This window comes from Thermothielavioides terrestris, chromosome 5 (genome assembly GCF_000226115.1).
Source record: "Thermothielavioides terrestris NRRL 8126 chromosome 5, complete sequence".
Taxonomy (NCBI): Eukaryota; Fungi; Ascomycota; class Sordariomycetes; order Sordariales; family Chaetomiaceae; genus Thermothielavioides; species Thermothielavioides terrestris.
Genome location: NC_016461.1, coordinates 1,301,137 through 1,325,907, shown reverse-complemented (window position 1 = coordinate 1,325,907; position 24,771 = coordinate 1,301,137). Strand labels below are relative to the sequence as shown.

General features: G+C 58.1%; 7 protein-coding genes across 7 annotated transcripts; 2 read left to right on the top strand and 5 right to left on the bottom strand.

Moving 5' to 3' along the window:
* Positions 1–85: 85 nt before the first annotated feature.
* THITE_2121151 (uncharacterized protein) lies at positions 86–2,048 on the bottom strand. The gene is made up of 3 exons (XM_003656431.1): positions 1,756–2,048; positions 1,177–1,686; positions 86–1,117 (listed from the first exon to the last, which is right to left on the bottom strand). Exons 1-3 carry the CDS (start codon positions 1,786–1,788, stop codon positions 179–181), a joined length of 1,482 nt encoding a protein of 493 aa, XP_003656479.1. The 5' UTR covers positions 1,789–2,048; the 3' UTR covers positions 86–178.
* Positions 2,049–3,072: 1,024 nt separating this feature from the next.
* Positions 3,073–4,179, bottom strand: THITE_123024 (uncharacterized protein; the record flags this gene model as incomplete). Its single annotated transcript, XM_003656430.1, has 4 exons — positions 3,073–3,626; positions 3,713–3,856; positions 3,954–4,056; positions 4,144–4,179. The coding sequence occupies 4 exons, from the start codon at positions 4,177–4,179 to the stop codon at positions 3,073–3,075; spliced, it is 837 nt and encodes a 278-aa protein (XP_003656478.1).
* A 388-nt stretch (positions 4,180–4,567) lies between these two features.
* THITE_2121148 (uncharacterized protein) lies at positions 4,568–6,594 on the bottom strand. The gene is made up of 3 exons (XM_003656429.1): positions 6,470–6,594; positions 4,996–6,394; positions 4,568–4,937 (listed from the first exon to the last, which is right to left on the bottom strand). The coding sequence occupies exons 1-3, from the start codon at positions 6,505–6,507 to the stop codon at positions 4,665–4,667; spliced, it is 1,710 nt and encodes a 569-aa protein (XP_003656477.1). The 5' UTR covers positions 6,508–6,594; the 3' UTR covers positions 4,568–4,664.
* A 244-nt stretch (positions 6,595–6,838) lies between these two features.
* THITE_2121145 (uncharacterized protein) lies at positions 6,839–10,174 on the bottom strand. The gene is made up of 5 exons (XM_003656428.1): positions 9,856–10,174; positions 9,685–9,778; positions 9,382–9,615; positions 8,221–9,325; positions 6,839–8,165 (listed from the first exon to the last, which is right to left on the bottom strand). The coding sequence occupies exons 1-5, from the start codon at positions 9,985–9,987 to the stop codon at positions 7,529–7,531; spliced, it is 2,202 nt and encodes a 733-aa protein (XP_003656476.1). The 5' UTR covers positions 9,988–10,174; the 3' UTR covers positions 6,839–7,528.
* A 2,507-nt stretch (positions 10,175–12,681) lies between these two features.
* On the top strand, positions 12,682–17,695 carry THITE_45545 (uncharacterized protein; the record flags this gene model as incomplete). The annotated part of the gene is made up of 5 exons (XM_003656427.1): positions 12,682–12,984; positions 13,074–15,648; positions 15,720–16,648; positions 16,707–17,024; positions 17,099–17,695. 5 exons carry the CDS (start codon positions 12,682–12,684, stop codon positions 17,693–17,695), a joined length of 4,722 nt encoding a protein of 1,573 aa, XP_003656475.1.
* Positions 17,696–18,462: 767 nt separating this feature from the next.
* Positions 18,463–21,558, bottom strand: THITE_115141 (uncharacterized protein; the record flags this gene model as incomplete). Its single annotated transcript, XM_003656426.1, has 4 exons — positions 18,463–19,031; positions 19,095–20,493; positions 20,658–20,710; positions 20,772–21,558. The coding sequence occupies 4 exons, from the start codon at positions 21,556–21,558 to the stop codon at positions 18,463–18,465; spliced, it is 2,808 nt and encodes a 935-aa protein (XP_003656474.1).
* Positions 21,559–22,955: 1,397 nt separating this feature from the next.
* Positions 22,956–24,770, top strand: THITE_2121138 (uncharacterized protein). Its single transcript, XM_003656425.1, has 3 exons — positions 22,956–23,489; positions 23,549–24,367; positions 24,427–24,770. The coding sequence occupies exons 1-3, from the start codon at positions 23,408–23,410 to the stop codon at positions 24,519–24,521; spliced, it is 996 nt and encodes a 331-aa protein (XP_003656473.1). The 5' UTR covers positions 22,956–23,407; the 3' UTR covers positions 24,522–24,770.
* The last annotated feature ends 1 nt before the right edge of the window (position 24,771 follows it).

Here is a 24,771-nt window from a genome sequence, read left to right as displayed (position 1 = left end):
TTGTTTTGCCCATGCATTCAGCTGCTGAAGCGCGACGCGAACATTGTCGGGGAGAGCGTGGTATCACTATGCATTATTCATCATTCAGGCAGAGTCGTGAGGTGTCTTTACTGAGAGAGGGGTGCCTGCACCGGCCACTATACCAAAACACCAGTCATGGGGTTTCCTCGCCTTTTTCTCAAGTTTCCTTCCAAACATTCGCCTCCCCAGCATGCTCCAAAGGCGGGACAGTAACAAATGAGTCGCTCCCGACCACTCCCTCGCGGTCACTTCCCGCTGATTTCGGGCTCCCGAAAGCTGAGGAACCGTTCCCCTGCCAAGTTGCCAACTCGTCGACTCTCCGGATTCCCATCATCCAGGCCACCAATCCCCTCGGCACCCACCGCCCCACAAACCCGTAGACGCTGGCTCCCAAGCCGACACGCACCGTCCCGCTCGTGATGGATCCGTCGATGACATCAAACACAGCGTTGTGCAGTTCCCTCAGCGAGCTGCCCCGCAGGCCCCTGATCCGGCCGGCGCTGATGGCGGACCCAGACTGCGAGACAAAGTTGCGGCCGTACGCATGCCGCGCCGAATCAGGCCAGGGGAGCGCCTCGGCATCTTCGGGAGCGGGGAGCAGCCCGTGAGGCTGCACCAAGCGAGAGTTGGCCGCGGGCGTGAACCCTACGAAGTCGAAGGTGCCGAGCTGCATGTGGGTTACAGGGATGCCCAACGGCCGCAACTCGGCCGTGAGAACCTCGGTGAAGGCCGAGAGCGCGGAGCAGACCGTGGCTTCTGGCGCGTGGAATGGTGGGTTGATCGACGAGATGATGGAAGGCGTGAAGACGAGCACTTTGGGGCTCGGCCGCTCTTTATCAGCCGTCGGGTTCAGGCGCGCCGTCAGCAGGGGCAGGAAGGCTTGTATCGTGAGGATCGGTTGGAGGAGGTGGGTGTTGAAGAGATCGGCAAAGCTGGAAGGCGGAATGGTGGCGATCGGCGAGGTCTGGTAGTGAAGGGACGGGATGAGAATGACTGCTTGGAGAGAGAGGTGGTGCCGTTTGCCGTTGGGAATCGCAGCGTGGGGAGACTGGAGGTAGCGGACAAAATTGTCGATAGAGTTGCCAGCACTTGGAGGCTGCGGACGGTTAGTCTTCGACCCAGCCCTCGCGAGAAGGTGAGCAGGGACGTGCGTACGTCGGTGATATCAATGCTCAACGGCCGGATGTCCGGGCGCGACAGGTTCTGAACCATGACTTCGTCCTCATGGCTGTTGGAGACGACGAAGACAATGAAGCCTTTCCTCTCCAGATCCAATGATAGCGACCGCGTCAGCGGCAGTGCCGGAGAGCCGGCGATAACCACCACCTCCACCCGCCCGCCGCTCCGGGCCCGTTTAGCTCGCCGCGTCTTTCGCCATAGCGCGCTGCTCCGGTATGTGCGGTAGGCGACGACGCCGGTGGTCACGGCAATAAACCCAACCAGGATTTTGTGTCTCGATATCCAGCTCTGGATCTTCTCGAGGGCAGACGTCGGGACGGTGATGATGGTGGGTGGAGGCGGCGGTCGTGGCCGGAACTGCTCGGGCACCCACTGCGACTTGGCGAGCGCATCGCGTAGAGTCTCGGCTATATGGTCGACATGTCTGTCCACGAAGTCGGCGACATCTCGCGAGTATTTTTGTATATCGGTCGGCAGGGACGACAGCTGCACACCACCATTGCGCGTCAGTTGGGCTCGACTGAGAATGACGCGATGCGGGCCCGAGGGTCATACCACGTCCAGGAAGGCCTGGTCGTCCGCAGACATCATGGACACAGGACTCGCTCAGCCCACGACGTCGCTAGCATAAAGCTAAGGGAGCGAAATGCGCGGCTAGCAATTTGACAGCGGCGATGCCGTGTCTCGCGTCTTTCATTGACCGAGAAAGATTCAAATCCTCGGGCCTCGGGACCAATGTTATCCATCCATCATTATCGGTGGGCTCGGCGCCCGGACAACGTCATGAGCCCCACAAGTCTGCCACAAAGTCTTGCAGCAACCGTGCGTAGTAGATGGGTATAACTAAGGTATTGATGGATTACACTACACTACGGACTATTTTGCACTAGACAGTTTCCACTCCTCGATTCGGCTACTTAGGCTGATGGCTAAAGAGGTCCCGCTAAGACTAATTTCGGCCAATTGTCGGCAATGTTTTTATAGCGTCAGTACCCCGCCAAGACCGCCAAGGGGTTTGCACTATCGCCATGGGTTAGCCACGGGTTAGTTCGCTAGGGGTGCGGGGGGCGGCACTAGCCCCCCGCTAGTTAGGGTAAGGGTTATAGTTAGGGTGAGGGTCAAGGTTAGGGTAAGGGTTAACTTCGTTTTCTTTTTTTTTTATTTGGTTGAGGTTTCGTAAAGTTGTTGTAACGAGTCTTTACGATTGTTCGTTGTTGATGTTGCTCGAAGTCGTCGAGGCCCCGTCGCAGCCCCGCTCACCCCGTAGCGATTGTAAATACTTGTAAGCGGCAGTCTCCGAAATTAGTCTTAGCGGGACCTCTTTAGGGTAGACGTTAAAGAGGTCCTGCCAAGACTAATTTCGGCCAATTGTCGGCAATGTTTTTATAGCGTCAGTACCCCGCTAAGACCGCTAAGCGGTTTACACTATCGCCAAGGGTTAGTTCGCCGGGGGTACGGGGGGTAGCGCTAGCCCCCCGCTAGTTAGGGTGAGGGTTATAGTTAGGGTAAGGGTCAAGGTTAGGGTACGGGTTAACTTCGTTTTCTTTTTTTTCGATTTGGTTGAGGTTTCGCGAAGCTGTTGCTACGAGTCTTTGCAATTCTCGTTGTTGATGTTGCTCGAAGTCGTCGCGGCCCCGCTCACTCCGTGGCGATTGTAAATACTTGTAAGCGGTAGTCTCCGAAATTAGGCTTGGCGGGACCTCTTTAACGACGACCCTTAGCGGGACCTCTTTAGCCATAACCCTACTTAGCGGCATGTTCGAGATATTACACTAGACTCAGCTCAAAAGCACTTCCCAAACCTCTTTAGCACGTAGCAGAAGACATGAAGCGCCCTTGGCCTGCGTTGCAACCACCCCACCTCCCTCTCTCCTAGACCCTCCTCGCGAAAACTCTCAGTCGCACATAATTAAATGAATGCCCTCCCGACGGCTGTCTCTGTGCGATTTCAAGCACCTCCACCACCTCCCGAATGCACTCCTCCCGCTCGGCCTCGGGCAGGATCTCAAACCAGTTCTTGGCCATGAGCCGCACCCACCCCTCGACGCCGCCCTTGTCTGCCCTGGTCGGTCGCCACTCGCGCTCCGCGCGCTCCACCTTCCACCCGCCCACGCGCTCCTCCATCACCTGCCTGACCCAGTCCTCGTCGGGGAAGAACCACGGGTCGGCCTCCTGCGCGCGCGCGAGCCCGACCCGCCGGCCCACGGCCGACAGCAGCGCCGCCCGGACCTCGCACACGTTGCCGAGCCCGCCCATCTCGAACACGAACGCGCCGCCGGGCGCGACCGCCTCGCGCACCCCGCGGAAGACGTCCTCGCGCGTGCGCTCCGGGCGGAGGATCCAGTGGAGGGCCGCGTTGGAGAAGGCCTTGGTGAACTTGCCTTGCTGGAGGGAAGGCGTGGAGACTAGGGCAGTTGCGTCAAGGACTGGAGTTGGAAGCAGAAAGGTAAGCAACTGGGTTATATAAGCCACCCGGCTTGTAGATTTCGGGGGGAAGTGAGCGCGGTCGTGCCTTCAAAGGTGCACCTGTCTGCGAGCGCCGCCGACTCGGCCGCTTTTTGGGCGGCCGCGATCATGGCCGGCGAGCTGTCGATGCCGTGGATGCGGCCGGAGCCTTGAGCGACTACCCGTGCCATCTCGACGTTGAGGACACCGTCTGTGGAAGGTGAGATGAGCATGCGCTTTGTCGACATCCTCGCATTGATAGGCATGGAAGTGCAGCTGTGCGGCTACCGGGAAAGAGTATTTCTCACCGCCGCAGCCCACGTCGAGGATCACATCGTCCTTCTGTGGATCAAGCCACTGCATGACCTTGGTGGCCAACTTGGGCACGAACGATGCCGCGTTCTGGTAGGCCTGTTTGCCGTCAATGACCGAAATGGAGATCTTGTCTCCGTACTACCCTCATGTATAAGTAGGTTGACTGAAGATGGGACAGCTTGCCTCTGACGACCAGTTATCCCTCTGTTCGGCGGCCATGTTTTGCGGATATCTTGACAGTGTCAACAATGAGAAGCAGAGACTAAAACTTCGGCGATGGGCGTGTGCGGAGGAGACTGGAACGAACACGACACTGCTGGGAAGCTTACAGCCTTTATTTACTTGCAGCAGAGGTTACTGAGAGCTCCCAGGTTGGCGCCCGGTATACCAAGGTATGAAAGAGAGAGGTGCATGATGCAAGCAGGCCAACAGCTCCGCCGATGTCGGCGCTCTCCCTGGGGAGGGGGAGGAGTTTCGAGCACTCCTCCCCAACCAAGTCATGATACTGCATTCGACGGAAAAGGAGGCAGGTGGTACCAATTTACATAATACTAACTCGGCTGCGTGAGAAGGCAACGCTGAGATCACTGCTTGCTCCAAACGCAAATTTCCCACATGTCAAGCTTTGATGACCCCCGTTCCCCATCCCCCCGGCCCACCGCGCGCCGGACCTTCGAGTCTTGGATAGCTAGAGGACGCCACCACTAATCGTCCAGATCATCGAAACCCAGGAGCTGGTACTTGTCATCGCCGAGCGCGTCCTCCAGCCTCTTCATCACGGCCAGCACCTTCTCCTCCTCCAGTCGGCGGCCCACTACCTGCACTCCAACGGGCAACCCGTGCATCCGCTCGGCGTCGTAGTGCTTGTAGGCCCCTCGGGCAACCCCGTTGAGCTTCTTCACATTGAAGGAAGCAGGCAACCGGTCCAAGGTCTTGTCCACGCGGGTTATCGGCAGGACGCCGGCCGTGTAGTCGAGCTGCGAAGAAACGGGTCAGCCGTGGTCCGCAACAACCCATGCTCTCTCTGACACTCACCAAGTTGAACAAAAATGTGTAGCCGCAACTGCTCACGGCATCCCGCATGCCGTCATGCGGCACTGCAGGAGTAGCGTTGGGGGGCGCAAGGATGACGTCCAGCTCCTGCTCGTTCCACCACTCGAACCACCTCGCCCGGTAAAGCTCCCGCTGGCTGACGAGCTTCCAGTTCTCAAACGCGGAATGGGCCCGCCAATGGCGGATCAACCCGGCCCAGATGTGGTCACGCCTGACATACTTCACCCACAGATAATACAAATACCGGAACGGCGCCCAAAGGCCAGCCAGCCGCCGCATCTGCGCCGCCCCGGGGTCGTTCCACTCCCCCGCCCGCCTGAACGACTCAAACATCTGGCAGCCATCCGCGTTCAGCAGGAGCGACGCGAGCCTCAGCCCCTCATACATATCCGGCGCGCCCTTCACCTCGACAATCTCACACCCTTGCCTCCTCAGCGCATGCTCCGCCATCCTCAGCGCCCTCGCGCACGCCGGACTCGGGTCCACGACCCCGTCCGTCCTCAAAACGCCGACCTTCAACTTCCTCCCCACGTCCCCAAACTCTTTTTCCACCTCGGCGCGCCACGGCAGCGGATGCACCGTGTAGTCATACCTCCACGGCTTCATCTCCCCGAGCACCGCCCTCGTGAAGTAGACCAAATCCCCCAGCGTCCTCGCCATCGGGCTGTACACGCTCGGCACGCCTTCCTGGCCAGGCATGCTGGTGCAGATGCCGATCTTGGGCCACCTGCCGGTGGAGCACCGGATCGAGTAGCAGCCGGAGAAGTGGGCGGGCACCCTCACGCTGCCGGCGACGTCGCTGCCGATGCCGATGCGGCCGCCCATGGCCAGCAGCGCCGCCTCGCCGCCGGTGCTGCCGCCGGGCGAGTAGGCCGCGTTGTGCGGGTTCACGCAGCGGCCCCACACCGCGTTGGTGCTCTCGAACGACAGCAGCGTGATGGGCAGGTTGGTCTTGACGTACGGCACCGCGCCGGCGTCCTTGAGCAGGCGCACCATGGGCCCGTCGCGGTCCCCGCGGTTGCCCACGAAGGCCGAGTAGCCCACCGTCGTGTCGTAGCCGCCCACGACGACGGTGTCCTTGAGCGACACGGGCACGCCCGCCAGCGGCCCGCGCAGGTTGATCTCGCCGCTGCCGCCCGCGAGCCAGGCCTCGGCGGAGGGCAGCAGGATCTCGGTGAGGCAGTTGGTGCGCGCATGGGCGCGGAGGGCCACCCGGCCGTAGGTGCGCAGCACGGAGAGCGGGGTGGTGGTGCCGGAGCGGACGGACGAGACGAGGTCCTCAATGGGCTGCGTCAGGACTGCCTTGTCGGCGTCGGTGAGCGGGCCGTGGTAGGCGGTGAGAGACTCGATGCGGGAGGCGCGCTCGGCTTGTTTGAGGCGGCTGTTACGACCAGGTTAGAGGAGCTGGCGTTCGCAAACGGTCAGGTATAACGTTCTTCGAAGAGAACGAGCTTACCAGTCTCGCCGATGCTGAAGATACTCGAGGAGGAACATCGTGGTCTGCCAAGCTGATTTCAATTGGCTGTGCCACGGAGTTTATGAAGCTGTAGAACTCAAGTGATGCTCAATTGCTGCCCTAGTCAACCGGGTTGAGTGAGGGAAGCATTCGAGGGCGTCCAGGAGGGCTTGGGACGCTCGACGCTCGAAAGCCGGGCAGGCTACGGGTCGGCTACTTGTACTTTGAAACGGACGCTGTTGCACGAGGTTTAAAACGAGAGCCTTTCAGGGCACTGGGGCTGCAGGCCGTCGACAACGAGCGAAATACGGAGAGGCGTGCAAGGGGTGCGACAGGCACATGAACCGCCCCTGAGTGCCTGGTGTAAGTGATAAGATAGCGGGAGTGGGCAGGTGATGTGTGGGGCCAGCGGGTCTTCCCCGCATGTCCCCCGCCCCGCTTTACTGCTTCCGACTAAGCTGGGAAGCTCCGCGCCCGGCCCGGCCTTGTTGAGCCGTCTACAGCCGAAAGCCCTGCTCGCTAATTTCCAGGGGCAAGCAGGATTCCAACCGAGATCGGCCCTCCGAGGGTGTAGGAGGATAGATATCCGGGTCCGGGACACTGCATTTCTGGCTGGGATTTTGCGTAGTTCATAGCAGCAGTATTCACTTGTAATCTTATGTTGCCTAGAAGGGGCGTGATCCGAGGCGTGACACAATACCGGCAGGCGATCGGAACCCAACGGGATACACTCCTACACTACACCGGCCGTCTTGTGCAAGGTTAGGGAGAGGGACTAAAAGCACCACAAGTACCTACATACAACATACATCCGTACATCCGTACCAATCGTTCCTTTCCCCGGCTGCTAAATGCTAGGCCGTGAACCATTCGTTGTTATCAAGAGGCTCCCACAGAGAGCTCATCCGGCGCAGAGAGTCTGCCACGCCCGCTCTCACTTTTCGTAAACAGACCCCGTGACCTGTCCATAACATAACGCCCTGCCCTCCCTTCGCTATCCCGATACTATTTGTACACGAGCGCTGCTGGCCATCATGCCAACATGCTCCCCTAGGCAGGTTAGGCCTTGCTTTCGACGTCGTCGTTTCTTCCATTACCGGTCGACGGCGCCGCTTCCGAGACCAGCGTGGGCGCGATTCGCCTCCGCTTGGGCTGACTGCCGGAGGACTCGTCGGCTTCGCCCTCGGCTGTCTCCCTTTTGGCGCCGGTGGGCGCTGTAAACGAGCTCCGCGGCGTCTCGGGCGGGGTTGTGATGGGGATGCCCACCACTTTACTCGAATTCGTCGCTGCGATGCTGGGCACCTGTCCAGCTATCAGCGGCGGATTGCTCAGTACGCCTCCTTGCGGCACACAAGATTGAGCGACCACGGAAGAGGCCGCCGAATTAGACCGCGCCGGTGACCCCGCCCGCGCGTTGACAAAGGACGCCGTTGTCGTGGGTGGAGAGGGCGCGGTGAGTGAGCTGGCAGAATCCCGGTGCCTGTGATGAGAACCGTTCGGGAACGGCGAAGGGGGCGCAAACACCGAGGTTGGAGTTGGAACGGGGGTATTCTGATTGGAAGATACAGCTGCCCCTGCGTGCTTCGGAGGTCCCAGGTCCCCCGTGTAGACGGTGCCGAGCTCGCCAGGAGCGAAGGACAATGCCGAACAAAAGCCGTCCGAGGATGAGATCAACAACGTTAACCCGTCGCTCGACCTATCGACAGCCTCGTCAGCAATGTCCGGATATCGAAAGCAAAACATCAACCTACCATGCCAGATCCGTAAAGGTGGCGCAGTGCAGATTGCTCACGATACAGATGGGCGTGTGCTGCTGCGTGTCGTACAGCAAGACGGAGTCTTGCGTCGCCACAGCGTAAACCATCCGGTACGGCAGAGCGAACACAGATTTCGGTCCTGTGCTTTGCACGCTCGTCTCCAGGCTTAGGCTTTTCGAAGCGGATGACGAGGTATCGGCCGAAATAGGAGGCGGGGGCGGTTCCATTACCGACGGTGCGGGCGAAGGCTTAGATAGGGGCTCGGGAAGCGACGGAATTGCTTCCTCGGCCGACGATGAGTCGATGGTGATGTGCTTGGTGACGGGCGGAGATTGTCTGAGGGTGTAGACAACCGGGGAGCACCGCACTGCAACCGACGGCTTCTTGTGGCCGGGCAAGTGCGCGATCGGAGGCTTGTTGATGCCGCCGCGCGTGTAGATGTAGACGGTGTTGATGACCTCGTATGTGGGTTTTGCGCCCTCCACTTGATGCTGGGTCTGATACTGCCCGGCAGGAGTGAGAAGGAGACTGCCGTCGGGCGTGAAGGTCAGCCTCCGGAAAAAGGACGTCAGGGTTTCATTCGCGTAGAGGCTGGCATTCTTCATGCCTAAGCTCGTGCTGTTCAGGTGCGGCTTCGGCGACGCCTCGATCGGCATCACAGCCGGCAGTGGCATTGACGGAGCTGGCGAGACCGAACGTCTTGATGAAAAGGAGGAGCGCCGGCTGTGTGTGATCACGCTTGGAGGGTTCATCGGGAGGGCGGCCGATGTCGGGGTGCCGGGCGCCGACGGAACAGGCGAACCTACCGCGACGCCGGGAACAGCATCGACCGCCGCGAGAACCGACCGATACCCTATATCAGGCGGTGCTGGGCTGCTGGAGGATATCCGGCGAGGGGGAAGATCGGTCTTGGCGTGGCTGGCGATCTTCGGGGGCTTGTCATCGTGGCTGTTGAGAGTGTACTGGCCGTCCTTCGTCCTCAGAGAGTAGATATGTACAGAACGGTCCGACGATTGCGTTGCGATGTACTCGTTCAGCGGGTCCCATGCCACGCCCTGCACATAGTGGCTGTGCTCGGCTATCTGACGCACAAGAGTCCCTGAGATACGGGTTAGGAGGCGGACCTTCGACGGCGTCCGTCAAGAGGCTACCAACCTGTTCCAGCGTTGTAGATTCGCGCAACATTATCCATGCTGCCGATAATGAAGAACGAGGCGTCCGGTGACCATGCCAAGTCGTATATCTCCGTGCCCAGCGACCGACACATGTGCTTGGCCCGCCACGTCTCCTTGTCATCGAGGCTCTCGGAGCCGAAGGCTGGGTGGTGGGTTTCTGACTGGACCCATAAAATGACGTTGCCATCGTCGCCGGCGGAGGCGAGGATCTCGCCTAGGATGTATTAATAGGACTGACACATCTTGCTGGCACCGCGAGTTGAGGGGTCGTCGATCGGCTCACCCTTGGGCGCCCAGCGGACAACGTTCACTGCCTGGGTGTGCTTCGCGAGCGTCGCCAGGTATTCGACTTTGTGGCTCTCACCGTTCTCTTCTATCTTCCACAGCTGTCGCCATGTCAGCACCTGACACTGGCTGGCTACTCGGAGACGCGGCAGGGCAGGCATCGACCTACTCGAACATTGTTGTCCCCGGCTCCGGTTGCTAGGCGGCCTTTGCCGCCGGCGGGCTCGAGCGAGACGGAGTATATCGGGTACGGATGGTTGTTGTCATGGTGCCAATTTATGATTAAGGGGGTCGCTTTCATTTTCGGAGCGCGTCGGTTGTAGGACCGTTGTCATGGGTGGTGGTAAGTAACCGCACTGCCTTTGGATCCTCCAATGATCCCGAGAGTTCAAGGAGCACACGGAAGTCGAGAGATGGTGCAGCCTTGAAGGAGCGCTGGATGTATTGCAGAATCAATCGATCAAGAAAAAGTTCGTAAGACACAATTGGTCGCAGCTCGTCCCGTTCAAGAGATGTTGCAGTGGTTGTTGTGTAGTGTAGGTGGAGGAAAGCGGAGCAGCGGCTTGCAGCGTGTGCAACTGGGGAGACTTGGGGGCAGCTGAGCACACAAAGCCGGGGTAAGCTGTGTTGGAGGTGTGCAGGTGCACGCTCGCACAGACGCGGTGTTAGATAACTATGAGTCGGAAGAATAACGTGCACGTCAAACGGGAATCAAGACTCTCCGAAATCTGTCGTTCTGGCTTTTCAGGACGTTTGCATGACGCGACTCCCAGACGCTGCGACCTCACTAGCTGGAGCTACGGAGCACGTTTAAAGTGCCACAAACCACCTCGTCTTGGGGAATCGCGTTCTGGGTGTCGCGCTCAAGCCAATCACTGCATCGTTCCAGCCCCACATGCAGCTTGATCGTCCACCGCCATCGCCCCATCAAGCTTGCCAAGATGCACAGCGACAGGACGGACCGAGTGTCCCGGTCTGATGGCTTGTCAGAGCTACCTGAGTATGTTAACGTTTAACTGGAGATGCGAGTTGGAAGAATCAGAGCCACCTCGAACCACAATCGGCATTGAAAGATGCAAGCATAAAGTTTAAATGCCCTTCGGCTCTTCATCGAATAATGTCAGGGCCCTAAGTACGGATACCCTAACTTGGGTAAACGCTGCGTTACGTTTTATGAACTACCTAGGGATGTTTGATGAACGGACCTCAGTCTCCAAGCAGAGTCTCTTTCCTTGATTGCAAATGGTCCTCGCAGCAGGACCTCGGTGTGCTTCAGAGTTCTCCCGCTCGATCCGGACGTGGTTGCAGGGCTGAATGATTGATTACGCCACGGGTCAATGTCTGTCAGACGGCAGCTTGCCATTGCCGCTGCACGGGTCAATGTCTGTCAGACGGCACCTCGCCATTGTCGCTGTAGCTCCCAGGTCCCAGCCAGTCGTTCGTTCCAACAATCGCGGTGAGCCAGGTCTCATGCATGCGCTGCTGCGGCATCGTCTGCTGCAGCGTGGTTACTGTGTATTCTCTCACAGGTGGCTCTCCGCCCATACCGGCATAAGGTAGGTAGGTCGGTACAAAGCACTTGACTCGGGAGAGACTGAAGGACTGAAGGGGAATCTGGGCTCGCTGCATTCCTAACCCAACCCTGCTGTGTATGTGGTGTGGTGGAGCAAGGAATCTGAAGAACTGTCATCAGAGTCAACCTCAATGAGTCTTCGCGGCTTGCAGTCCAACTCTTGTCCCATCCGTGTTTCCTTGCGGTCCGCCTGTTCTTGTTGGAGTAGGTAAGGTAGGTAGTTAGGTTGTTATCTGCCCAAAGAATCTCAGAGCTCCCAGTTGCTGCCCTCCGGCCCTCTCGTCCCCCAACGGGAAGTTTAGGTACGGTAGGTAAGTCCCAGGTATTACCTTTAGGGAGTACTGCCAAAGGTTTCCAGCGTGACGGTGCCCGGTAAGTACCAAGGCAATGTAGACATACCCTACAAACACGTAGGTACCGAGGTATTGAGATTCACCTCCACATTGGTTCTGCATGGGAGGCAGATTCTGGGCAGAGATCAATCAGGGTGACTCGAATAGGTATTGGAGTGACTCGAAATGTGCGCTCCTCACTCAGTGCCAATTCGGCAGCCTGCTGAGATTGGAAGGTGCTCATCCAACGGAAACCGCGCTGATTGATAGCCATCAGGTATCCGCAGCGTATCCGCCAGTGCAAGTGGCCCCCACATGGAACGCACCGTTTCGGCGGCCGCATTTGCAATGCACAATATGCACTCCGTATTTCGTAGTGTATGGATGTACGGAATACTGTACGGAATTATTCCCAGTCACAAGTGTAGTACGACGCTACACTAAGGTAACCTAAGTTACATACTGTAGCGCCTCCCGTACCTTCAGCGAATCGGAAGAGCGTTGTTTCCAACCCTCTGTTGGCCCAAGCAGAAGCTGCTGGGCCAACAATCCCACCACCACTTCCCGTTCCTTCACCGCATGAGTCAAATCTCTCAATGACGGGACCTGCACACCTTGCGGCCCGCAATTGTCGCCTTCCTTCTCGAGGTTGGTGCGCAACAAGATGTCTGCCTGAGCCATTGAAACCCCCCACCTTCTTTCATCTTTCTAATCTGCTTGCGCTCGGGGGTGTCTCCAATTGGACTTGTATGTAAGCTGGACGGTTTGCCGCTCTTCCAGGATTGAACTTTGCCTGGGGAACAATCTGCAAATGAAAAAGGGTATGCCACGGATGACCCTCTTTTGAGTACATCCGTGCTGTGTTCATGAGCGTTGAGTTTTAAAAACGTCCCTTCAATAGCAAGAGCACGAAATTGGCCCCTGGCAAGCAACTCAGTGGCGCAATCGGAGATAACGAAACAGTTGACTACTTACTGCCCGTACATGGAAGTGGCCGGGTTCCCCACGGCTCATCCCAAAACACCCTACCGCGAACCCGCGGGACCGCAACTTGGACGACCGCGACCTGCGTGGACCATCGCGGCTGACAATGACGCTCGGTGACTCGATGCTCATAGCCGCCGGGACGGGAATCGCGTTCATTGGACTCTGCTCTGTCCCTGCTCTGGGAACGGTTGCCACTCGGCTCGGGAAGCGGGATGCGAGGCAAGACGCGTACGAGGATGCCGACGGCAAGGCCTCGCCCGAGTCGCTGAAGGCCTACTCGGCCGCGCTCCCCAAGTCAGTCGTCCTGGCTTCGGGGGCCGCCGGCCTCGGTGTCTCAATTGTGCTCTTGGTGATCTCGCCGCACGCGGAAGGGCTGCTTGTCGACAGTCTGAGTACGGCGTCTTGGGTGAGTGCGTTCGGGAGGGCGCTGCCATTCTTGCCTGGGATGACAACGGAGACGCTGACTAGCGCGTCCAGGCCCTTCTGCTGTTCCAGGCTGTGGCCATAGCCTCGAGCAGGAGTTCGGTGCGGGCCTTCAGACTCGGCATCTATACCTTCTTCTCGGCCATCGCTCTCGCCGGCTTTCGCCTCATCCAGGGCGTCCGGATCGCCGAACCTCTCTTCCACTCGGCGCCGGCGGCTCTTGCCCTTCGCGTGGCCGAGCTCGCCTCCAGCATATCTCTTGCCTTCTCGGCGCTCTGCATCCCGAGGAGGCCTGATGTGTTCTACCAGGGCGGCCTGGTCGACCGGAGGTACACTGCCTCTGCGCTAGGTCGCTTCACCTTCGGTTGGCCAACGGCGCTTCTCGACCTCGCTGCTCGAAAGAAGGACCTGGACCTGGCGGACCTCACTCGCCCTGACCACAACACGCGTGCTGCTTCCGTCTCGGCTGATTGGAAGACGAAGGACAAAGGCGGCCGCCGCCTTTGGCTCGCGATAGCTCTCGCTCATAAGGAGAGTCTAGCCATCCAGTGGTTCCTCACGCTGTGTTCCTCGGTGCTGAATTTCCTTCCCCAGTGGGTCATCTTGCAGTTCCTCCGCTTCTTGGAGAACCGGCGGCCCGGCAGCCGTCAGAACGTTGAAGCCTGGATGTGGGTGGTTTGGCTCTGCATCGCTATCATCGCCCAGTCGTGGGTTGAGAGTTACGTTTGGTGGTTGTCGTATGCGGACCTTCAGATTCCGATCCGGGCGCAGCTAGCTGCGCTTGTTTTTGAGAAATCGATGCGCAGAAAGGATGTCAAGGGCGCTGGGAAGGCGAAGAAGAAGGACCCCGGGCCCGAGTCCGGGTCCGCAGAGCCTGCAATCGGAGGGCCTGCCCTGGCGTCAACGGCCCCGGACCATTCTGATACCGACGTCGAGAAAGAAGATGACTCTGAAGAGCTTAAGAAGAGCAAGCAGAGCACCGTGAACCTGATCGGCGTCGACGGCAAGAGGGTTGCGGAGTTCTGCTCCTACCAGAACATCTTCCCGGGCAGTCTCTTCAAGCTAATCATCTCGCTCGCCTTCCTGATCGATCTCCTCGGCTGGAGAGCTCTTTTGGCTGGCTTCTCAGCCATGCTCGCCATCATGCCCGTCAACATCTACTTCTCCAAGAAGTACTCGGCAGCTCAAGACCGCCTGATGAAGCTCAGGGACGAGAAAATGGAGGTCGTCACCGAGGCCTTGCAGGGCATCCGCCAGATCAAGTTCTCGGCCCTGGAGCCCGAGTGGGAGAAGAAGATTAATGGCGTGCGGAAGCGAGAGCTGAGCGCGGTGTGGAGCGTTTTCATGAACGACACCATGTTGATTGCCTGCTGGATCACGAGCCCCATCTTGTTGTCCGCTCTTTCGCTGGCTGTGTACGCAGCCCTGACGGGATCATTGTCTCCGTCCGTGGCATTCGTTAGCCTGGGCGTCTTCAGAGCGCTCGAAGTGACCCTGTCCATTATTCCGGAGCTCACCACGGATCTGCTCGACGCCTGGGTTTCCGTCAAGCGTATCGAACAGTACCTTAACTCCCCAGAAGTGGAAAAGGTTGCTAAGGACTCGGACGAGGTCTCGTTTGACAACGCCTCCATCGCCTGGCCGTCGGATGAGGAGATCGACGAAGGAGACAGGTTCGTGCTCCGGAACATCAACGTCACCTTCCCCAAGGGCGAGCTGTCCGTTATTTCGGGCAAGACGGGAACAGGGAAGAGTTTGATGCTCGCAGCGATCTTGGGAGAAGTCGATGTCTTGGGAGGCACCCTGTACGTGCCGAGGGCGCCGCCTCTCTCCGAACGACACGACGACAAAGCGAACAAGGGCAACTGGATTATACCCGAGGCCATTGCGTACGTTGCGCAGATCCCCTGGATTGAAAACGCGAGCATCAAGGACAATATTCTGTTCGGTCTGCCCTTTGACGAAGAGCGCTACAACAAGACTGTCGAGGTTTGCGCCTTGAAGAAGGACCTGGAGATGCTCTCTGACGGCGAGAACACCGAGATCGGCGCAAATGGAATCAATCTGAGCGGCGGCCAGAAATGGCGTGTCACCCTCGCCCGGGCTATCTACTCCCGAGCGGGGATTCTGGTGCTGGACGACATCTTCAGCGCCGTCGACGCACACGTCGGCCGCCACATCTTCGAGAAGTGCTTGAATGGCGAGCTGGCAGCCGGCCGGACGAGGATCCTGGTTACCCACCACGTCGCATTGTGCGAGCCCAAGACCAAGTACCTGGTTGAGCTCGGCGATGGCGGTGTCTTGCATTCCGGCCTGCTTTCGGAGTTGCGCGAAGAGGGCACCCTGCAGAAGATCAAGAGCCATGAGCAGTCGGCGGAGGAGATCGAGGCGGACGAGCTGACCACCGCGGTCAACTCGGAGGGTGCCTCGGATGCCGAGAGAGAAGAATCAGATGATGCGGAGGGGAATACCCTGAAGAAAGTGGCGTCCAGGTCCCAGGTGCCGCGCAAGTTCGTTGAGGAAGAGAGCCGCGAGCAGGGTGCTGTTCGCAAGCACGTCTACCTCACATATCTCAAGGACAGTGGCGGGTTCTTCTTCTGGGCGTTTGCGTGTGTCGTTTTCATAACTGTGCAGGGTTTCTCCCTCGGTACGCTCGACTGCCGTCTCTTTGTCTCCGTCCTCCTTGTCCTGCTAGGCGTTCGTACTGACAGGGTCCAGGGCGCTCATGGTGGCTCAGGATCTGGACGGGCAGCTACGAGGAACAAGGCGTCCATCAACTGCAGGCCGCCGGGCCCTCGAGCGAATACAGCTTTGCCTACATCGACAGTGCTCGACAGAACCCGATTCACGCCATGTCCGCACCTTTACCCGCGATCGAGGGAACCTTGCCGTTCTACCTAGGCATCTACGTCGCCCTGTCCGTCATGTCTTGCGTCATTGGCACCTCGAGGTTCCTATATATCTACCTGGGCTCGATTCGTGCAAGCCGGAAGCTTTTTACCAAGATGAACTTTACCATCCTCCGCACCCCGATTCGGTGGCTCGACACTGTCCCCGTTGGCCGCATCCTGAACCGATATACGGCCGATTTCAGCGTGATCGATTCGCAGTTGGCCAACTCGGTGAGCTTTGGCGTCAATTCGTTCCTGGGGCTTATGGCCGTCGTTATCGCTGGTCTCTTCGTCTCGCCGTACATCGTCCTGCTGGCCAGCGTCCTTCTGCTTATCTGCCTCTACTACGCCATCCGCTATCTCAATGGAGCTCGGCCTGTCAAGCGACTGGAGAGCACCACAAAGTCTCCGGTATTCGAGCAGTTCGGCTCGGCTCTCACCGGCGTCGCTACCATCCGTGGTTTCGACAAGGCGCAGGTCTACATAGAGCGCATGTACCGGAAGATTGACGACTACTCGACTTCCACCTGGCACTTGTGGCTCTTCAACCGGTGGATGGGCTGGCGCATGTCTCTCGTCGGATCGTTCTTCTCAAGCGTTGTGTCGATCCTCATCCTGCTCACTCCAGACATCGACTCGGCCTTGGCCGGCTTTGCTCTCGCCTTCGCACTGGGATTCTCGGACTCTATCATCTGGACCATCCGTCTCTATGCGAACGTCGAGTTGAATATGAATGCCGCGGAGCGTATTATTGAGGTAAGAACATCTCCAATGTTCAGCGCGAAGAGATGGAAGATTGACAGCAACGCAACAGTACACCGAGCTGCCCACCGAGGCTCTCGACGGCGAGAGCCCGCCCGCTGCTTGGCCGACGGAGGGTCGGATTGAGGTTCACGACTTGGTGGTTGGATATGCTCCCGACCTTCCACCCGTTCTCAAGGGACTTACTTTCAGCGTCAACCGGAATGAGCGCATTGGCGTTGTCGGCCGAACCGGCGCCGGCAAGTCGTCCCTGACGCTAGCCTTGTTCCGGTTCTTAGAGGCGCGCTCTGGCAGTATCCACATCGACGGTCTAGATATCTCTAAGATCAAACTCCACGATCTCCGATCGCGCCTGGCCATTATCCCTCAGGTCAGCAGCATCCGATCCACCCCCCTCCTTCCACCTTTGCGCCCTGAGAAGAATCTCTCCTAACCTCTCTGCAGGACCCCGTCCTTTTCTCCGGCACAGTCCGCTCAAACCTCGACCCCTTCGACCACCACACCGACGCCGAGCTCCGGGACTGCCTCGAGCGCGTCCACCTCGTCACCAACCAGCCTTCTTCCTCCACCGCGACCGCCTCCGGCTCCGGCTCCGGCTCCGGCAGCGTCACCCCCGTCGATTCCACCACGCCGAAGAACGCCAACCCGTTCGCCGACCTCGCCTCGCCCATCTCCGAAGGCGGCCTCAACCTGTCGCAGGGCCAGCGCCAGCTCCTGTGCCTGGCGCGCGCCATCGTGTCGCGCCCGCGCGTCATGGTGCTCGACGAGGCCACGTCGGCGGTGGACATGCACACGGACGCGCTGATCCAGCGCAGCATCCGCGAGGAGTTCACCGACGCGACGCTGGTCGTGATCGCGCACCGGCTGAGCACCATCGCCGACTTCGACCGCGTGCTGGTGCTGAGCGACGGGCGCGTGGCCGAGTTCGGCACGCCCAGGGAGCTGTGGGAAAAGGGCGAGCAGCAGGGCGTGTTCAGGGCTATGTGCGAGGAGAGCGGCGAGAGGGACAAGCTGCGGGCGATTATCTTTGGGAGCCAGTAAGTGACTTCAAAAGGGGGAAGTATGTTGATGGGACAATGCTTTTTTTTTTCTTTTTCTTTTTCTTTTTTTTTCTTCTTTCTTTTTTCTTTCTTTTTTTTTTCCTGGTCGTTTCCTTGTTCGCAGGCAATCAAGGGCCAGATGCTTCCGTGATATTGAGCACCATGTGGTGGTCACGGGAGATGAAAATGGATATTCTAGACAGTTTCACTTTATCTTTATATATAGGCTTCGTACCTGGGGTGGATACGCGACCAGAGTGGAGGGAGAAAAAAAAATAAAAAAAAGCCGAAGCCAGTTTATTCGTGACATGGGGCCTTGGTCGCATTCGAAGGCCCCGTCTCCTGAATACACCTTGTGCTCCGGTAGTTGGAGGGTTTGTACGCATGCTGTTCCGTCAAGTGTCCGAGGCCAAGTCGGTACACAGCAACCGACGACTCACTCAACCATATAGAACTCATCGCAGCTTGTCTGAGGACATCGTAAGGAAGCCATCATCATCCTAGCACCTGTCATGGTCTCTCAGTTCCCAACCTCGACCCTCCGATATCATCAAGGGGTTTGGGAAACTCAAAATGAGAAAGAAACAAAAAGAATGCGAAAAAAGAAAAGCCCAGAACTCTGAAGAGATCCTCATGACCCGAGATCTCTCCCGGACACCACTTCCCCAACAGAAGGTGTCCTCCCACCCTCCACATCATGTGAAGAACTTAACAGCTCAGGGTAGAAGAACCCCAAGCCAGAAGCCCCTTGGGCCGATATCAAAGTACTTAACCATGGGCGTTGTTGATCCAGGCGACCGCGGTGACCGCTCCCACGATGCACAGCCAAAAGATCAAGGCGGACAAGCCCAGGAACAGGATTCTGCCCCGCTGCTTGGGGCTGAGGCGGGTTGCCTCGCCGCGAGTGCACCACGACAGGGCCGCGTCCAGCACGCCGCAGTAGACGAGCGGGGCCACAAACGGCAAGATGCTGAGGCAGCACATGACATAGTACCAAATTTGGCGGCGCTGGCGCGCCTCCCGAGGTAGGTGGCCATCCTCGGTCGCGTGGTGGCCAGACGGGGCGGCCCCTGCGTGGAAGCTGGCGAACTCGCGGGCAGTCTCAGCCAGGCTGATGCCTCGACTCGCACCGCGCCTGTCATGGGCAATGAGGCGGGGCGAGTCGAAGATGGAGGGCTGTGTCGGGAGGGCCTGGTTGTTTCTTAGCGAGGTGTGCGCAGTTCCAAACGGATTTCGGAACGAGCGCGACATGGCCGATCCGCCGGTGACCAACGGGGTCGTGCTTTGGTCGGAAGTTCTGTTGGAAGTACCAGTGTCATAACCGGTGGACTGCCTATCTACGATCGGTTAGTATGTTGTAGATCGAAGGGAATGGAAGCCAAACAAAGAACTTCATGTACCCTGGGCCATCGAGATCGTACGGCGACGGGAATGTGCAGCTGGAAGAGCGGGAGGCGTTGTCATTTGAGGCGCCTTCGACAACATGCTTGAATTCTTCTGTGTCCCTCCGCCGCTGGTAGGAGTGCAGCTGTCCGGATCTCTGGACTTGAGCGCTTCTCGCCTGGCGGCCTCTTCTAGGCTGATCAACGGAAAGCTGAACAGGGTGGCCGATTTTGGACCAAAAGAGTTGTCGAACTGGTCAGAGCCCGTAAGATTGTGGCCTTGTTGACCAACACCCGCAGAACTCTCGTGCGGCATAGGCGACGGCAGCATGTCCTCATTGTTTTCGTGCAGTTGCTGGTCCCAACCCGGCTTCCTCTCACCAAGCTGGTTCCTATCCCTGGAAAAACTGCTCAGCGCCTGATTTCCATTCGTGGCGCTAGATTGCCCATTGTTAGTTGAAGAAAGCGAGTCCAAGGACCTGAATCTGGAATCGGGCTCTTCCTCCGCATTGAGGTGCTGGTTCTGCCGCTGTGCAAGTTTCCTGTCGCTCTGGGGCCTCATCGAGGCACTCGGTTCTCCAGCAGATGCGCCCGTAGTTGAGTTTCCGATACTGCTAGTGGTCGGATCGGAGAATATGCGGTTGGGATTAGGAAGATAGCCGTTCACACGATGGATTCTCGGTCTCGGTAGAAACACTGGGGCACCAACATCCTCCAATGTCCGGCCAAAGCGAGATCTGGGAGCGTAGATGGCCCTTGGGGGTTGCGGGATCTGCTCTATTGATGAGCGCACATCGCACTGACGTGTCTTAATGCTGCTTGTATCCGAGTAGTCCGCGATGCTGCTTCCAGTCACCTTCGCTGGGTGGGTTTCCCAGAAACGGCTAGATGAGGTCTGATCACGATTGTTGTCATAGTGCACCAGGCTGGTAGCGACGGTCTCCCAATCAGCCCCGTCACTTGTGAGTGTCTGGGCATCATCCTTGCGACGCTCGCTGTCCGGGTTCTGATCGAGTCGACCGAGGCCGATAACTGGTGGTACAGGGGCATTCGGCGGAAGAGGTGGCGAGCGAATTGAGACCTTCACCTCGTTGTGCTTGCTGTCAGTGTCCCAGTCGTAGTCAACAATTGGAGGCTGTCGTTTGTTGAGAAAAGGCTTCTTGCTTTCAACAGGCTGCGGAGTAGCGGGTTCCCGCGAGGGCACCGGCTCCACAACACCCATGGCAGAAGCTGTGCTGTTCCCGCTCACACACCGAAGTGCGGCACTGACCTCTCTCTCCTTGGAAGGGTGAAGAAAGACAGTGAAGGGGCCACGATCGTACTTGAATGGGTCCTCGTCAGAGTCGGTGGTGCCGCCTGCGGAAAGTCCACTGTTCGAAACGCCTCCATGACTGGTTTCGCCGTCCTCAAGGTGGTCCTGGAGAGTCTTGTAAGCCTCCCGATGGGGCAGTCTGCGGTGACTGGCGAAACTCCGTTGAGAATTGTTGTTGCCGTCCAGCCAGGGATCTTGATGGTCTGGGGTAGCCCAAACCGCGCGAGTAGATTCGCATCCGCTAGCATCACTGTCATTGTTGGACACACCAAGTAGCTCTTGAGAACAAGAGGAGGAATCCAGAGACTCCGCGGAGCAGAGGCTACCAGAATTGTAGTTGTTACTGGAGCCTGTGAGGCTCTGTTTCATAGCGTGGCACGCACGGGGGAATTCGGGTAGAGAAGTCTGGTGCCACGTGCTAACTGGCACGCTCATCTGCTGGCGGTTCTTCTCGGAATCAGTGTAGGCATCGGCCTGTCGAATACCGGAAGATGGACCAGTCCCACCGCGCGAGCCGGCCTTGGAATAGTACCAATACTCTTCGCTCGGATGTGCATCGCCATTGGCAATTCCTTGGCGAGGCTGAGCCGATGAACACGGTTCGACCATAGAGAATGGCGAGTAGTGTTCGTAGATGCTGTCCTCTGTACTTTCAGCTTCCAAGGCATCCGAGCAGGCCAGGGCCTTTGTAGCGTCGCTGTCCAAATTGCCCTTGATGGGGTTGTCGCTCTTTGAGGACGACAATGCGAGTGATGAGACGACTGGGGAAGGATCGGTGGGAGTCAAGCTCGTTCCCAAACCGCCAGCCGGACCTGACATGTCAAAGAATGTCGGACATTGTTGATGAGCTGAACGGCTCGGTTCAGCGAACTCCATGTGGCGAGCGCCCGAAGGGCCCATTGACGAGCTGGTACAGTCGGAGACATCGTCGGATGCGCTAGAGGAGGGCTGAGCGAATGTGTTGGGAACGCGGTTTCCAGGGGAGCGCGAGCGCGATGCCAGCCTCGACGTGATTGCTTGATGCGCCTCACCCAGATTTGTGAACAAGGTGCCCTTGGGGGTGATGGACCTCTGGGAAGCCACGCCAGTGTGGCCGGGCTTGGTTGAGCCTTCGGTCGCCGCCGAATCCGTGGGAGGATCCTGCGCCTGTGGATTGCCCTTGCCAGACATGGCTGCGGTGGATTCTGCAAATGGTAATTATGTCAACCTCGGATGTTCTTCCGCTGGGGAAATCGATATCCTCGTGAGCAGGAGCGGTGTTTGTCCTAGCCTGAGCAGCAGACTGAGTACCCATACCTTGACCGATTCTGAGACCGCTGAGACCGGTACACACAAGACCGATTCACGGTGCAGTCTAGACTTTCTGGATCGGCAGCGGCGGTGCCCGAACCACGTCCGCAGGGTTGCTCTTCCCCAATCGCAGAAGGTGTTGGTATCGGTGACCGCCACTATAATCGTGGCTTTGCGTTAGCGATGCGCGCCGTCAGAAAAGCGCGTGTTTTTTCGGCGAGAAACTCTTTTGAAACCGCCCTTCAATGGAAAGAAATCGGCAGTTCCAATTTGAATGAGCAGCACTTTACTGCTCCGCCAGGTGCCAGTCAGTCACGAGGCTGGTGGTAAGAAAGTCAAGAAAATGCTTGGAAGGACGAGAAGCAGGACGGAATGGGGAAGGCGTGGAGGGGTAGAGAAGCCGGCTGAGGAACTGGGAAGAAGGAGGTTGTGGTTTCTCAACGATTTACCTTCAAGATAAACATGGTCATCTGAAGTTCCCCGGCAAATCCCGATATTTACCCCCTGGAAGCCTTGATGCTTTAATGATTCGGCAGTAGCCACACATCAGCTCGTTGATATCTTCAAAAGGAGCCTAATTGCTAGCATGGTCGCTCGGGAACCTTAGCGAATCTATGACGGTGACAGATTCCTCAACCATGATGGCTGGACGGTTCCTACATGTCCACAGGACTCTTTTGCCGTTAGGGTAGTCAACATATGGTGATGTATGTAACTGCGACGATGCAATCAATGTCCAGTGCGAACCAGGAGTAGGTCCAGGTGGTGCAGCAGCAACATGTCCTTCCGCCTTCATCGGCGCTGGACTAGACTCTTACGCATTCAGTCAGCCATGTGTTTAAAAAAAACATATAAGATCACCCACCAATATAGTCACAAGGTTGTGATTGACAGGTACCCTCGGCCTTCAACACCATGGTGTGGGCAACACCTGCGGCCAACACAAGTGATGCAGCTTCATTATGATCTCATAATCCATGCTTTGGAAACTCCAGAGCCGGGTGGAAATTCCCCTCCGAGCAAGATGCGAAGCTACATTGTCGAAGTAAGTGTATTTAACGCATTATCCTGGATCAGGCGCGTACTTGTTGAGTTGCCTAGCCAAAGGGGACCGACAGTCCCGGTGTAAGTGGTTTTCCATTGTTGGAAGGAGCGTCGTTGGAAGAGGCTTATCGATAACAAAGCATCCCTGCACTGTTCGAGTGGATTGCCGTTAAGGCAGGGGCAGTGAAGATCCCCACTTCTCCATTCGCCCTCGGGCAGTTAACTCCCGTTAATGCATTTGCCTCCATAGTGTACAGCACAGTACATTAGGCAGTGCATTACCGCTAGCTTTGCAAAGACCCCTGTGCGTTAGTAGCCTACCCCTCCGTCTGAACATTTCTTACGGAAACTCGACCCCACGTTTCGAGATTCGGCGCGCGTCCACCTATGGATCCCTGGGCTGAGTAAAACAGATTTGTTCTGGAATCTGCGCTACCCTACCGGAAGGCATTTATAAACAACTTTCATAAGACAGCCAGAGAAACCCCAGCCTTTGTTCCGCGCTTGGGGTCGACTACTTTTACGCCTGAAAGATCCTGACAAAACCGCCAAGCTGTTCTCCTCGTACTTAAGACGCACCCTCCGCTCCAGCGCTACCGGTCTCTCCGTAGCCGCTGCCGCAACGCTCTCCAAGAAGAGCACCCCACCTTACCAGAGCGAGATCCAGACAATTGGCAAGCGGAGGATGCACAGCAGGGTCGTCATCATCGGCTCCGGGCCAGCCGCCCACACCGCCGCCATCTACCTCGCGCGCGCCGAGCTGAAGCGTGAGCATCCGCCCGGAGAGGAGATGAAAGCGCGTGACTAACATGTTTTGGTCCGACAGCCGTCCTCTACGAGGGCTTCATGGCCAACGGCATCGCGGCAGGCGGCCAGCTGACGACCACGACCGAAGTCGAGAACTTCCCCGGCTTCCCCGAGGCCGTGACGGGTCAGGAGCTGATGGATAGGATGCGCAACCAGTCGGAGCGCTTCGGCACGGTCATCATCAGCGAGACGGTTGGGAAGCTCGACCTCTCCAAGCGGCCCTTCGAGTACTCGACGGAGTGGAACCCGGACGAGATCCATACCGCCGACGCCGTGATCCTGGCCACGGGCGCGTCTGCCCGCCGGCTGGGGTTGCCGGGGGAGGACAAGTACTGGCAGAATGGCATCTCGGCGTGCGCCGTGTGCGACGGCGCGGTACCCATCTTCAGGAACAAACCGCTGGTCGTGATTGGCGGCGGCGATTCGGCCGCCGAGGAGGCCTTGTTCTTGACCAAGTACGGCAGCCACGTCACGGTGCTGGTGCGGAGGGACAAGCTGCGCGCGAGCACCATCATGGCGAAGCGGCTGCTGAGCAACAAGAAGATCACCGTGCGGTTCAACACGGTCGGCGTCGAGGTCAAGGGCGACGAGAAGGGCCTGATGAGCCACCTCGTCGTCAAGGACGTCGTCACGGGCCGGGAGGAGACGCTCGAGGCGAACGGGTTGTTCTACGCTATCGGCCACGACCCGGCGACGGGCCTCGTCAAGGGCCAGCTCGAGACGGACGCGGACGGCTATGTCGTGACGAAGCCGGGCTCTACACTTACTAGTGTGAAGGGTGTATTTGCGGCGGGAGACGTTCAGGACAAGAGGTATCGGCAGGCCATCACCAGCGCTGGTATGTGCAACCCTCCGTCTCAAACGCAGGGCATGTCCCTGTATTCTAACCCTGCACAGGCACCGGCTGCATGGCGGCGCTGGACGCGGAGAAATACCTGGCGGAGCTCGAGGAGGAGCAGGCAGACGGAAAGGCGGCCAACGGCAATCTATAGACTCGCGTTCGCTCGATAGATTTCGTCGTGGTGGACACAGCGTAGCCGCGACCTTTGAATAGAGATACCTTTATCGGCTTCTCATTACTTGAGGGTGTGCAAGACCGATGAGCGGTGGGTGCTTGGATGAGCTACGAGATTGTGACGATGTCCAAAGCGCTCTGCCCTTCGGCTTCCCCAGCCGCTTCTCATGAACTCATCTGCTCGTGTTTGCACTGTGCTATCTCGACAACTGCACATGTTCTGGCAC

Excerpts from the sequence above, each read along its gene's own strand:
- THITE_2121151 (XM_003656431.1), bottom strand. The coding sequence starts at position 1,788 with ATGTCTGCGGACGACCAGGCCTTCCTGGACGTG. Across the intron at positions 1,687-1,755 it reads ACCAGGCCTTCCTGGACGTG|CTGTCGTCCCTGCCGACCGA; the intron begins GTATGACCCTCG and ends GGTGGTGTGCAG. Across the intron at positions 1,118-1,176 it reads TGAGCATTGATATCACCGAC|CCTCCAAGTGCTGGCAACTC; the intron begins GTACGCACGTCC and ends AACCGTCCGCAG.
- THITE_2121138 (XM_003656425.1), top strand. The coding sequence starts at position 23,408 with ATGCACAGCAGGGTCGTCATCATCGGCTCCGGGCCAGCCGCCCACACC. Across the intron at positions 23,490-23,548 it reads CGCGCGCGCCGAGCTGAAGC|CCGTCCTCTACGAGGGCTTC; the intron begins GTGAGCATCCGC and ends TTGGTCCGACAG. Across the intron at positions 24,368-24,426 it reads GCAGGCCATCACCAGCGCTG|GCACCGGCTGCATGGCGGCG; the intron begins GTATGTGCAACC and ends AACCCTGCACAG.
- THITE_2121145 (XM_003656428.1), bottom strand. The coding sequence starts at position 9,987 with ATGAAAGCGACCCCCTTAATCATAAATTGGCACCATGACAACAACCAT. Across the intron at positions 9,326-9,381 it reads AATCTACAACGCTGGAACAG|GGACTCTTGTGCGTCAGATA; the intron begins GTTGGTAGCCTC and ends CCCGTATCTCAG. Across the intron at positions 8,166-8,220 it reads ACCTTTACGGATCTGGCATG|GTCGAGCGACGGGTTAACGT; the intron begins GTAGGTTGATGT and ends GGCTGTCGATAG.
- THITE_2121148 (XM_003656429.1), bottom strand. The coding sequence starts at position 6,507 with ATGTTCCTCCTCGAGTATCTTCAGCATCGGCGAGACTG. Across the intron at positions 6,395-6,469 it reads CTTCAGCATCGGCGAGACTG|CCGCCTCAAACAAGCCGAGC; the intron begins GTAAGCTCGTTC and ends TGGTCGTAACAG. Across the intron at positions 4,938-4,995 it reads ACACATTTTTGTTCAACTTG|CTCGACTACACGGCCGGCGT; the intron begins GTGAGTGTCAGA and ends GTTTCTTCGCAG.